This window comes from Anomaloglossus baeobatrachus, chromosome 1 (assembly GCF_048569485.1).
Source record: "Anomaloglossus baeobatrachus isolate aAnoBae1 chromosome 1, aAnoBae1.hap1, whole genome shotgun sequence".
NCBI lineage: Eukaryota > Metazoa > Chordata > Amphibia > Anura > Aromobatidae > Anomaloglossus > Anomaloglossus baeobatrachus.
In genome coordinates this window covers 572,647,013-572,661,137 of record NC_134353.1, presented here as the reverse complement: position 1 = coordinate 572,661,137, position 14,125 = coordinate 572,647,013, and the positions used below count along the sequence as shown (strand labels likewise).

The 14,125-nt window shown below is 51.6% G+C and overlaps 1 protein-coding gene across 2 annotated transcripts in view; it reads left to right on the top strand.

The window, feature by feature from the left end:
- Nucleotides 1-14,125, top strand: part of RIC1 (RIC1 partner of RAB6A GEF complex) — a 212,419-nt gene that overhangs the window by 180,044 nt on the left and 18,250 nt on the right. For both annotated transcript variants that reach the window (XM_075317531.1, XM_075317521.1), the window contains exon 22: nt 6,100-6,386. In XM_075317531.1, the coding sequence (XP_075173646.1) occupies nt 6,100-6,386 (287 nt within the window). The remainder of the gene's footprint in view (nt 1-6,099; nt 6,387-14,125) is intronic.

Here is a 14,125-nt window from a genome sequence, read left to right as displayed (position 1 = left end):
TCCGGCCGCGGGGGTCAGTTTTTACTGCGTCGCGGCTGGGATTTGTGGTGCGCCGGGGACTTCCGCGCTGGCCGTGCATATATGACGGCCGTGCTAGATTACTACAGTCCCCGGCTTTTGCGGCCTAGTTCGTATCGTTCCCGCCCCCAGACCTGCCAGTCAGGAGGAGGGCGGGACGCTGTACAGACCAGCAGCGCTAAGAGCTGGAGTCTGTTTTACATACTCCAGCCCTCACACTAGGCACAGTGGGACGCAGTTTCCCGCACTTTTGTTTGTGACGCCCACGGTCCGCCCCTCTTCACAGGACGCCGGCAGCCATTCCTGCCTGCACGCTGAGCTACAGAGGGGAGACGGGGAGACTCAGACAAGGGATTCTACGACCTCACACCCGCTTTTCAGCGGGCGGTAAGCAGCCCTCAAGGGCTCTCCCCCACTTGTGCCATAGTGTACTTTGTATTTTGTGCTGGCAATACTTTGCACTGTACAGTCGCTGGTGATTTTCTGCTATATACCCTCCTTAGATTTCTCAAGGAGACAACAGCATGTCGTCCGCAAAAAGCAAAAGTGCCAAGGCACGGACTTTATATGCTGCTTGTACCGCATGTGGGGCTACTCTACCGGCAGGTTCCACTGACCCCCATTGTGTGCAGTGCTCGGCCCCTGTGGCAATTGCTCAGCCGGGGCCGCTGCTAGAGGTGACCCAGGGAGAACCACCTGTGAATGCTGTCCAGGTGACAGGGACGGAGTTTGCAGCTTTTGCTGACAGATTGTCTATGACTATGTCTAAAATTCTTGAAACATTGCAGTCTAGACCAGTAACTCAGACCATGGGCACTGTGGAATCATTGCCCCCTGGTCCCCCTCAGCTGGACCACTTCCTAGCTCCGGGGGTGTCACATGCACCCCAGGGTGACGGCTCTGACTCGGACGACAGTCCCAGACAACCTAAGCGGGCTCGCTATGAGCGACCCTCAACTTCATCACACTGGTCAGGGTCCCAGCGGGACGACTCTCTGTGTGATGAGGCGGATGTAACTGATCAGGAGTCTGATGCTGGGGCCGCTCTCAATCTAGATACCCCGGATGGTGACGCCATAGTGAATGATCTTATAGCGTCCATCAATAAGATGTTAGATATTTCTCCACCAGCCCCTCCTGCGGAGGAGGCAGCTTCACAGCAGGAGAAATTCCATTTCAGGTATCCCAAGCGTAAATTAAGCACTTTTCTGGACCACTCTGACTTTAGAGACGCAATCCAGAAACACCACGCTTATCCAGATAAGCGTTTTTCCAAACGGCTTAAAGATACACGCTATCCTTTTCCCCCTGACGTGGTCAAGGGCTGGACACAGTGTCCCAAGGTGGACCCTCCAATCTCCAGGCTTGCAGCCAGATCTCTAGTTGCAGTGGAAGATGGGGCGGCACTTAAAGATGCCACTGACAGACAGATGGAGCTCTGGTTAAAATCCATCTATGAAGCGATTGGAGCGTCGTTGGCGCCAGCATTCGCAGCCGTATGGGCACTCCAAGCTATTTCAGCTGGGCTTACACAGGTCGACACGGTCACACGTACATCTGTTCCGCAGGTGGCACCCTTGACCTCTCAAATGTCTGCATTCGCGTCTTACGCGATTAATGCTGTCCTAGACTCTACGAGCCGTACGGCGGTGGCGTCAGCCAACTCTGTGGTTTTACGCAGAGCCCTGTGGTTGAGAGAATGGAAGGCAGATTCTTCTTCCAAGAAGTGCTTAACCAGTTTGCCTTTTTCTCGTGACCGATTGTTTGGTGAGCGTTTGGATGAAATCATTAAACACTCCAAGGGTAAGGATTCATCCTTACCTCAGCCCAGACAAAACAAACCCCAACAGAGGAGGGGACAGTCTGGTTTTCGGTCCTTTCGAGGCTCAGGCAGGTCCCAATTCTACTCGTCCAAAAGGACTCAAAAGGATCAGAGGGGCTCAGATTCTTGGCGGACTCAATCACGCCCAAAAAAGCCAGCCGGAAGAACCGTTACCAAGACTGCTTCCTCATGACTCTCAGCCTCCTCTCTCCGCATCCTTGGTCGGTGGCAGGCTCTCCCGCTTTGGCGACATTTGGCTGTCACAGGTCAAAGACCGTTGGGTGAGAGACATTCTGTCTCACGGGTACAGGATAGAGTTCAGCTCTCATCCTCCAACTCGCTTTTTCAGAACTTCTCCACCGCCCGACCGAGCCGATGCTCTGCTACAAGCGGTGTCCGCTCTAAAGGCGGAAGGAGTGGTGACTTCTGTTCCTCTTCAGGAACAAGGTCACGGTTTTTACTCCAATTTGTTTGTGGTGCCAAAGAAAGACGGGTCGTTCCGTCCCGTCCTGGATCTAAAGCTGCTCAACAAACACGTAAAAACCAGGAGGTTCCGGATGGAATCTCTCCGCTCCGTTATCGCCTCAATGTCTCAAGGAGATTTCCTAGCATCAATAGACATCAAGGATGCTTATCTCCACGTGCCAATTGCGCCAGAGCATCAGCGTTTTCTACGCTTCGTTATAGGAAGCGAACACCTGCAGTTCGTAGCTCTACCTTTCGGGCTGGCGACAGCCCCTCGGGTCTTCACCAAGGTCATGGCAGCAGTAGTAGCAGTCCTGCACTCGCAAGGTCACTCCGTGATCCCGTATTTGGACGATCTACTTATCAAGGCACCCTCTCAAGAGGCATGCCAACACAGCCTGAACGTGGCACTGAAGACTCTCCAGAGTTTCGGGTGGATTATCAACTTTTCAAAGTCAAATCTAACCCCGACCCAATCACTAACATATCTTGGCATGGAGTTTCATACTCTCTCAGCGATAGTGAAACTTCCACTGGACAAACAGTGCTCGCTACAGATAGGGGTGCAATCTCTCCTTCAGGGCCAGTCGCACCCCTTGAGGCGCCTCATGCACTTCCTAGGGAAGATGGTAGCAGCAATGGAAGCAGTTCCTTTTGCGCAGTTTCATCTGCGTCCACTACAATGGGACATTCTCCGCCAATGGGACGGGAAGTCGACGTCCCTCGACAGGGAGGTCTCCCTCTCTCAGGCAGCCAAGGAATCTCTCCGGTGGTGGCTTCTTCCCACCTCATTGTCAAAAGGAAAGTCGTTCTTACCCCCATCCTGGGCGGTGGTCACGACAGATGCGAGTCTATCAGGGTGGGGAGCAGTGTTTCTCCACCACAGGGCTCAAGGTACGTGGACTCGGAAAGAGTCCACCCTTCAGATCAATGTTCTGGAGATCAGAGCAGTCTATCTTGCCCTACAAGCCTTCCAACAGTGGCTGGAAGGCAAGCAGATCCGAATTCAGTCGGACAACTCCACAGCGGTGGCATACATCAACCACCAAGGGGGAACACGCAGTCGGCAAGCCTTCCAGGAAGTCCGGCGGATTCTGACGTGGGTGGAAGACACGGCATCCACCATATCCGCAGTTCACATCCCAGGCGTAGAAAACTGGGAAGCAGACTTTCTCAGTCGCCAGGGCATGGACGCAGGGAAATGGTCTCTTCACCCGGACGTGTTTCAGGAGATCTGTCGCCGCTGGGGGATGCCGGACGTCGACCTGATGGCGTCACGGCACAACAACAAGGTCCCGGTTTTCATGGCACGGTCTCACGATCACCGAGCTCTGGCGGCAGACGCCTTAGTTCAAGATTGGTCGCAGTTCCGGCTACCGTATGTGTTCCCACCTCTGGCATTGTTGCCCAGAGTGCTCCGCAAAATCAGGTCCGACTGCCGCCGCGCCATTCTCGTCGTTCCAGACTGGCCAAGGAGGTCGTGGTACCCGGATCTGTGGCACCTCACGGTAGGCCATCCGTGGGCACTACCAGACCGTCCAGACTTGCTGTCTCAAGGGCCGTTTTTCCATCTGAATTCTGCGGCCCTGAACCTGACTGTGTGGCCATTGAGTCCTGGATCCTAGCGGCCTCAGGTTTATCTCATGAAGTGGTTGCCACCATGAGACAGGCTAGGAAGCCATCCTCCGCCAAGATCTACCACAGGACGTGGAGGATATTCCTATCTTGGTGCTCTGCTCAGGGAGTTTCTCCCTGGCCTTTTGCATTGCCTACTTTTCTTTCCTTCCTGCAGTCTGGGTTGGAAAAAGGTTTGTCGCTTGGCTCCCTTAAGGGTCAAGTCTCCGCGCTATCCGTATTTTTTCAGAAACGCCTGGCGCGACTTCCTCAGGTACGCACGTTCCTACAAGGGGTTTGTCATATCGTCCCCCCTTACAAGCGGCCGTTGGAGCCCTGGGACCTGAACAAGGTTCTAATTGCTCTCCAAAAGCCGCCTTTCGAGCCTATGAAGGAGGTTTCCCTTTCTCGTCTTTCACAGAAAGTGGCCTTTCTAGTGGCGGTCACGTCTCTTCAGAGAGTGTCCGAGCTGGCGGCGTTATCATGCAGATCTCCATTCCTGGTGTTTCACCAGGACAAGGTAGTTCTGCGTCCAATTCCAGAATTTCTTCCCAAGGTGGTATCTTCCTTTCATCTCAATCAAGATATCACTTTACCGTCTTTGTGTCCGCATCCAGTTCACCAATTTGAAAAAGGTTTGCATTTATTGAATCTGGTGAGAGCACTCAGGATCTACATTTCCCGCACGGCACCTCTGCGCCGCTCGGATGCACTCTTTGTCCTTGTCGCTGGTCAGCGTAAAGGGTCGCAAGCTTCCAAATCCACCCTTGCGCGTTGGATCAAGGAACCAATTCTTCACACCTACCGTTCTGCTGGGCTTCCGATTCCATCAGGACTGAAGGCCCATTCTACCAGAGCCGTGGGTGCGTCCTGGGCATTACGGCACCAGGCTACGGCTCAGCAGGTGTGCCAGGCGGCTACCTGGTCGAGTCTGCACACTTTTACCAAGCATTATCAGGTGCATACCTACGCTTCGGCGGATGCCGGCCTAGGTAGACAAGTCCTTCAGGCGGCGGTGGCTCACCTGTAGGAAAGGGCTGTTTGACGGCCCTATCACGAGGTATTCTTTTACCCACCCAGGGTCTGCTTTTGGACGTCCCAATTGTCTGGGTCTCCCAATTAGGAGCGACAAAGAAGAAGGGAATTTTGTTTACTTACCGTAAATTCCTTTTCTTCTAGCTCCAATTGGGAGACCCAGCACCCGCCCTGTTTTCTTAGGAAGTTTGTTTTTTTCGGGTGCACATGTTGTTCATGTTGAACAGTTCAGTTCTCCGAGGTTGTTTCTCGGGTTGAATTTGTATTTAAAACAGTTATTGGCTTTCCTCCTTCTTGCTTTTGCACTAAAACTGAGGAGCCCGTGATCCCACGGGGGGGTGTATAGCCAGAAGGGGAGGGGCCTTACACTTTTAAGTGTAGTACTTTGTGTGGCCTCCGGAGGCAGTAGCTATACACCCAATTGTCTGGGTCTCCCAATTGGAGCTAGAAGAAAAGGAATTTACGGTAAGTAAACAAAATTCCCTTCTTTTGTGTGTACCATAGGATGCAGCCATATACCAGGATGGGGGTTATTGGTAGGATGAGGGTTATTTATCAGGATGGGTGTATTTATTAGGATGGGGGCTATACCAGGATGAGGGACATATATACAAGGATGGGGATCATATACAAGGCAAGAGGATCATTAGAGCTCCTCTCATCAAGAGGGAGCAGAGGCACAGGGGCTTCAGACACTTCCCAGCTTACAGCTTTCAGACATCTGGATGAGATCTCGATGACTTGCGAGAGCCACCTGAGCAGATCAGGCAGGCATTACTAAAGGAGAGGGAACCGCGCATGCTCAGCCTCTAGAAGTGAGAGATAGACGGCAATAGAGGCCAGTGGTGCGATTACTAGCGCTGTACTAACCATCAAAGGCACATAGCTTTTGAGTTTGACATCATTTCGAATAGGTTTAATTTACAACAGTTTTTCTTTCCATGATGTCTGCCTCATTACCTATATGCTCTGTGGTGGCACAATCCCTTTCTGATTTTTATGGATACATTTCCATTATTAACTGATGTATTTTCCATGCTCTTGTCTGAACCCAGCTTAATACTGATGTCATCTTTAAATGTGTTGTTGCTTTAGCGATTTGATGGTGGGTTATTTGGTGAGAGTAACTTCTGTGCCATGTTTAGGTGGAGTAAAGACAGTGACTGCGCAGAGAACATGTACATAGACATGATGTTGTGGAGGCATGCTCGCAGGCTGCTGGAAGAAATCCGGCTAAAAGACCTTGGCTGTTTCTCCGCACAGCTGGGATTTGAGCTGATAGGCTGGCTATGCAAGGAGCGCACAAGGGCTGCACGGGTGGAAGATTTTGTTACGGCCTTGAAGAAGCTTCATAAAGATTTCCTTTGGCCTTTTCCAGTTATACCTGTCTCTTCCATCAGCTCTCCATTTAAGAATGGTAAATTTCGGACAGGTATGCTACACAGTTTTTGTCCATCATTTTTATGTAGTTGTTTGCTATTTTAATGGTTTAATGGTTTTAATGGTTTAATGGGCCACTCCAAGATCTTCTGATTACAATTGTAATCTCCAGATTGCAATAGTGATTTACAGTCTGCACTGTTTTGAAATATATATTTTGATGCTTTGTGTGTGTTATATTTATTTACATGGTGTTATGTCTTTGTTGCATCATCTACAGGTTCTGTACTGTTTTGCAGAACATACTGGTTCTACAAGTGATTGTGTGTGTGTGTGTGTGTGTGTGTGTGTGTGTGTGTGTGTGTATCTCCGTACATATGTATAAATAAATGTGTATGTGTGTGTATCTCCGTACATATGTATAAATAAATGTGTGTGTATATGTATGTTTGTATATGTGTGTGTGTGTGTGTGTATCTCCGTACATATCTATATATATATATAATTGCCTTATTCTGTCTGTCTGTCTGTCTGTCTGTCTTGCTCCAAAATTGTGTCCTTACGGTGACACAAAGCTGATTGGCCGCTGGGCTCGCCATGGCCTCGCCCCCCTGCACGGATTGGCCGCTCGCCCAGGCTGCGCCCCCACACGGATTTGCCGGCCGCTCGCCCAGGCTCCGCCCCCCCCACAGACTGGCCTCTCGCCCCGGCACCCTGCAGGCATTGGCAACTCAGCCACGCTCCGCCCCCTCACGCAATGCACACTAGCTCTGGCTCCGCCCCCCCCACGCATTTCCCGAACCGACACGGTCACGGAGCCACGACTCCCAGGTGAGTACTGTACCCCCGGGAGCCCACATCAGCGTACGCTGCCAAACCAGCCGACACATACCCTCGCATTGCTGGGGCTGGCCGGCGTATGCTGGTGTGGGCTCCCGAGCGGGGGACGAGATACGCTGGTAACCATGGTAGCATAGTTACCAGCGCATCAAGGTCCTGCAGCGGCGGAACATACGCACACACATAACAGCACACATACATACACACACACACACATCAGATCACACTCACTCTCACACACACCTCACACACACATCACATCGCATCCACACACTCACAACATCCTGGGATATCGCTTGCTTCTCGGCGGCGATATTGTGCTGTGAGCTTCCAGGACCTGCCGGAGGATCACATGGCCAGAAGCATGTGGTATCTCCGGATGTTGTGAGTGTGAGCGCGTATGTGCAATATCGTCAATGTGTGTGTGCGTGAGTGTATGCGATTGGGTGTGTGTGAGTGTATGCGATTGGGTGTGTGTGAGTGTATGCGATTGGGTGTGTGTGAGTGTATGCGATTGGGTGTGTGTGAGTGTATGCGATTGGGTGTGTGTGAGTGTATGCGATTGGGTGTGTGTGAGTGTATGCGATTGGGTGTGTGTGAGTGTATGCGATCGGGTGTGTGTGAGTGTATGCGATCGGGTGTGTGTGAGTGTATGCGATTGGGTGTGTGTGAGTGTATCCGATTGGGTGTGTGTGAGTGTATGCGATTGGGTGTGTGTGAGTGTATGCGATTGGGTGTGTGTGAGTGTATGCGATTGGGTGTGTGTGAGTGTATGCGATTGGGTGTGTGTGAGTGTATGCGATTGGGTGTGTGTGAGTGTATGCGATTGGGTGTGTGTGAGTGTATGCGATTGGGTGTGTGTGAGTGTATGCGATTGGGTGTGTGTGAGTGTATGCGATTGGGTGTGTGTGAGTGTATGCGATTGGGTGTGTGTGAGTGTATGCGATTGGGTGTGTGTGAGTGTATGCGATTGAGTGTGTGTGAGTGTATGCGATTGGGTGTGTGTGAGTGTATGCGATTGGGTGTGTGTGAGTGTATGCGATTGGGTGTGTGTGAGTGTATGCGATTGGGTGTGTGTGAGTGTATGCGATCGGATCTGTGAGTGTCGGCAGAGGAGCACGGCGTGCTGGAGGAGGCTGGGAGGAGAGAGGCTGATCATGGGGAGGCTGAGAGAAGAGAGGCTGATGCTGGGGGAGGCTGAGGCTCGGGTAGGCTGGGAGGAGAGAGGCTGATGCTGGGAGGAGAGAGAGGCTGATGCTAGGGACAGAAAAGGCTGATGCTGGGAGGAGAGAGGCTGATGCTGGGGACAGAAAAGGCTGATGCTGGGAGGAGAGAGGCTGATGCTGGGAGGAGAGAGGCTGATGCTGGGAGGAGAGAGGCTGATGCTGGGAGGAGAGAGGCTGATGCTGGGAGGAGAGAGGCTGATGCTGGGAGGAGAGAGGCTGATGCTGGGAGGAGAGAGGCTGATGCTGGGATGAGAGAGGCTGATGCTGGGATGAGAGAGGCTGATGCTGGGATGAGAGAGGCTGATGCTGGGATGAGAGAGGCTGATGCTGGGATGAGAGAGGCTGATGCTGGGATGAGAGAGGCTGATGCTGGGATGAGAGAGGCTGATGCTGGGATGAGAGAGGCTGGTGCTGGGATGAGAGAGGCTGGTGCTGGGATGAGAGAGGCTGATGCTGGGATGAGAGAGGCTGATGCTGGGATGAGAGAGGCTGATGTTGGGATGAGAGAGGCTGATGCTGGGATGAGAGAGGCTGATGCTGGGATGAGAGAGGCTGATGCTGGGATGAGAGAGGCTGATGCTGGGATGAGAGAGGCTGATGCTGGGATGAGAGAGGCTGATGCTGGGATGAGAGAGGCTGATGCTGGGATGAGAGAGGCTGATGCTGGGATGAGAGAGGCTGATGCTGGGATGAGAGAGGCTGATGCTGGGATGAGAGAGGCTGATGCTGGGATGAGAGAGGCTGATGCTGGGGACAGAGGCTGATGCTGCGGGCAGAGAGGCTGATGCTGCGGGTAGAGAGGCTGATGCTGGTGCAGCATGGGGGATGGAGCACGATGGGGGGTGCGCAGCATGAAGGATGGAGCACGTTTGGGAGTGCGCAGCATGGCGGATGGAGCACGTTTGGGAGTGCGCAGCATGGCGGATGGACCACGTTTGGGAGTGCGCAGCATGGCGGATGGAGCACGTTTGGGAGTGCGCAGCATGGCGGATGGAGCACGTTTGGGAGTGCGCAGCATGGCGGATGGAGCACGTTTGGGAGTGCGCAGCATGGCGGATGGAGCACGTTTGAGAGTGCGCAGCATGGCGGATGGAGCACGTTTGGGAGTGCGCAGCATGGCGGATGGAGCACGTTTGGGAGTGCGCAGCATGGCGGATGGACCACGTTTGGGAGTGCGCAGCATGGCGGATGGACCACGTTTGGGAGTGCGCAGCATGGCGGATGGAGCACTTTTGGGAGTGCGCAGCATGGTGGATGGAGCATGTTTGGGAGTGCGCAGCATGGGAGATGGAGCACGATGGGGGGTGCGCAGCATAGGGGATGGAGCACAATGGGGAGTGCGCTGCATGGGGGATGGAGCACGATGGGAAGTGCACACCTCCCCCCAACACACACACACGCACACGCGCGCGCACTGCACAACACACCACACACACACACTGGGAACCACAAACAACTGCCCTACACAGACACCCACACACACAGACAACGCTGCACACACACAACACCCAACACGCAAACACCGCGGCACACACAAATATACGCACATACCGCACAACACACACATTGCACAAAACATACCTCCCCCCAAAACACACCACACACACACAAACCGCGCAACACACACACACACGCTACAGACACACAGCGCTCCACAAACAACGCAACACACATACAACACCGCTCTCACCGCCGTCACACCCAGACAACACCCAGAACATGTACAGTGCCCTACACAAACACTTGGTAACTACACACAACAACATATATATATATATATATATATATATATATATATATATATATATATATATATATATAATTACAAAAATCATACATGAACTACACAACACGTAAGTTCTAGAATACCCGATGCGTAGAATCGGGCCACCTTCTAGTGTATAAATAAATGTGTGTGTGTGCATATGTATGTTTGTATATGTATGTATGTTTGTGTGTGTATGTATATATATATATATGTGTGTGTGTATATATATATATATATATATATATATATATATATATTATACACACACAAACGCAAAAGGGTAACAATGTTTAGAACTTTTAGGCTTCATATCTCATCATCCACTACAGATTTGAGCGTGAGACTACCATCATTTTATAGACAATCATCTTGGCTGTCTCATACATAAATTTGACTTGCTACTATTTAGCATATGATTAGTTATACAGATTCTTGTCATGTCACTGCATTTGTACTATTTTGCTCCTAAAAATCTAAATTGAAATTTTTCCTATTTTGTAAATCCATTTTTTGGCTTACCATACTGACAAAACCCTTCTGGCCATGCTGTCAATCAGATTTAAACATTTCTCGACCATAATCTGATCCCAGGTCTCTTCTACATATTCCGTATGTTGGCGCATACTGGTCGACTCACTTAGGTATGTATGCAGGTTTTTTCTTCCACTCTACCCACAGGTTTTTGAATGGGTTGAGGTCTGGGGACTGTGGGGGATCAATCCAGCAGCTCTACTTCATTGTCATTTAACCATTTCTCAACCAATCTTAACATATGCTTCTGGTCGTTGTCCAGCTGGATCACTATGTCGTTTTTTTCATACCCATAGTACTCGAGTGTACAAAATAATTTATCTTTGTAGGATACTCCCACATAGCTCAGCATTGAGACCACCATCGATACTGGTCAAGTATCCAACACCTTTTTGCTGTGAAACAACCCCATATCATCAGGTTTCCTCCACTGAACTTGGCAGCTCTTTCAATTTCTCGATCTTTTAGCCCCTTTTTCCCTTATTTCTTTCAGACCCATTTGCACCCACCAGAGCCTAGTCTATTGATTTCCATCTCATGGCTCCAAATCACCCGTTTTCAATCTTCTACTGTCCGCTTTTAACACTTCTTTGCAAACTTTAGCCGACGCCTCTTATGATGATATTGAAGTTGAGGCTTCTTCATCTTTTTCCGAGCCACATTTTGTTGTCCAAGAGACCTCTATCGATGAGCTGGATGATGCTGTTTCTCTTTTCTTGGGAAATCTTCATGGCTGCTCCTCGATTTGAACCAGTGACCTTTCTCTTGGGAATCAACCTAATAAAACACTGAGCTATTAGGTAATGTAAGAACCATTTGAAATTTTGTAGTACACAGGAAGAAAAAGATTTCTTTGTCGCTCCTAATTGGGAGACCCAGACAATTGGGTGTATAGCTACTGCCTCCGGAGGCCACACAAAGTATTACACTTAAAAGTGTAAAGCCCCTCCCCTTCTGCCTATACACCCCCCGTGGGATCACGGGCTCCTCAGTTTTCATGCTTTGTGCGAAGGAGGCACACATGCACGCATAGCTCCACTGTTTAGTCAGCAGCAGCTGCTGACTATGTCGGATGGAAGAAAAGAGGGCCCATACTAGGGCCCCCAGCATGCTCCCTTCTCACCCCACTTTTGTCGGCGGTGTTTAAGGTTGAGGTACCCATTGCGGGTACGGAGGCTGGAGCCCACATGCTGCTTCCTTCCCCATCCCCCTTAGGGCTCTGGGTGAAGTGGGATTTTACCGGTCTCCAGGCACTGAGACCGTGCTCCATCCACAGCCCCTGGAGAATCTGCTGGATATGGAGCTGAGTATCGTCAGGGACAGGGCCCTGCTACGTCAAGGTACTCTGTGTCCCCGTACAGACCGCGCGCAGACACACTGCAGCATTGCTGGGTGTGTTAGTGCGCCGGGGACAACAGCGCTGCGCGCTTGTGCCATTCCTAACTACAGCTCTGCTGAGTGGGTAAATGTATTGGAAACTGCCGCGCCGGCCGCTGTTGTCAGTTTTTTTCACTGCGGCGCGGCTGGGACTTATGGTGCGCCGGGGACTTCCGCGCTGGCCGTGCATATATGACGGCCGCGCTTATTACTCGAGTCCCCGGCTTTTGCGGCCTAGTTTCGTTTCGTTCCCGCCCCCAGGCCTGCCAGTCAGGGGAAGGGCGGGACGCTGTGCAGAACGTCAGCGCAGAGGGCTGGAGTCTGTTTTACATACTCCAGCCCTCACACTGGGCACAGTGGGACGCCAGTTTCCCGCACTTTGTTTGAGGCACGCCCACGGTCCGCCCCTCTTCACAGAACGCCGGCAGCCATTCCTGTGTGCAGTCTGAGCTGGAGAGGGGAGACAAGTTCTAGGAGACCCAGACACGGGATTCTGGCGACCACACACCCGCTTTTGAGCGGGCGGTAAGCAGCCCTCAAGGGCTGACCCCACTAGTGCCGAAGTGTACATTTGTATTTTTATGCTTGCATGCTATACATTGCACTGTACGGTCGCTGGTGATTCTTGGCTATATACCCTCCTAGATTGCTCAGAGGAGACAACAGCATGTCATCCGCAAAAAGCAAGGGTGCCAAGGCACAGGCTTTCTATGCTGCTTGTACCGCATGTGAGGCTGCTCTACCGGCAGGTTCCACTGACCCCCATTGTGTGCAGTGCTCGGCCCCTGTGGCACTTGCTCGGCCGGGGCCTCTGCTAGAGGTGACCCAGGGAGAACCACCTGTGAATACTGTCCAGGTGACGGGGACGGAGTTTGCAGTTTTTGCTGATAGATTGTCTGTGACTATGACTAAAATTCTTGAAACATTGCAGTCTAGACCGGTAACTCAGACCATGGGCACTGTTGAATCATTGATCCCTGGTCCCCCTCAGTTGGAACAGCTTCGGGCTCCGGGGGTGTCACATGCATCCCAGGGTGACGGCTCTGACACGGACGACAGTCCCAGACAGCCTAAGCGAGCTCGCTATGAGCGGCCCTCGACTTCATCACACTGGTCAGGGTCCCAGCAGGAGGACTCTCTGTATGATGAGGCGGAGGTAGCTGATCAGGATTCTGATCCTGAGACTGCTCTCAATCTGGATACACCTGATAGTGACGCCATAGTGAATGATCTTATAGCGTCCATCAATAGAATGTTGGATATTTCTCCCCCAGCTCCTCCAGTGGAGGAGTCAGCTTCACAGCAAGAGAAATTCCATTTCAGGTATCCCAAGCGTAAATTAAGTACTTTTCTGGACCACTCTGACTTTAGAGAGGCAGTCCAGAAACACCACGCTTATCCAGATAAGCGTTTCTCCAAACGGCTTAAGGATACACGTTATCCCTTTCCCCCTGACGTGGTCAAGGGCTGGACCCAGTGTCCCAAGGTGGATCCTCCAATCTCCAGGCTTGCGGCTAGATCCATAGTTGCAGTGGAAGATGGGGCTGCACTTAAAGATGCCACTGACAGACAGATGGAGCTCTGGTTGAAATCCATCTATGAAGCTAAAGGCGCGTCGTTGGCTCCAGCATTCGCAGCCGTGTGGGCACTCCAAGCTATTTCAGCTGGTCTTACACAGATTGACACGGTCACACGTACATCTGTTCCGCAGGTGGCATCCTTAACCTCTCAAATGTCTGCATTTGCGTCTTACGCGATTAATGCTGTCCTGGACTCTACGAGCCGTACGGCAGTGGCGTCCGCCAACTCCGTGGTTTTACGCAGAGCCCTGTGGTTAAGGGAATGGAAGGCAGATTCTGCTTCCAAAAAGTGCTTAACCAGTTTGCCATTTTCTCGTGACCGACTGTTTGGTGAGCGTTTGGATGACATCATTAAACAGTCCAAGGGTAAGGATTCATCCTTACCTCAGCCCAGACAAAACAAACCCCAACAGAGGAGGGGTCAGTCGGGGTTTCGGTCCTTTCGAGGCTCGGGCAGGTCCCAATTCTC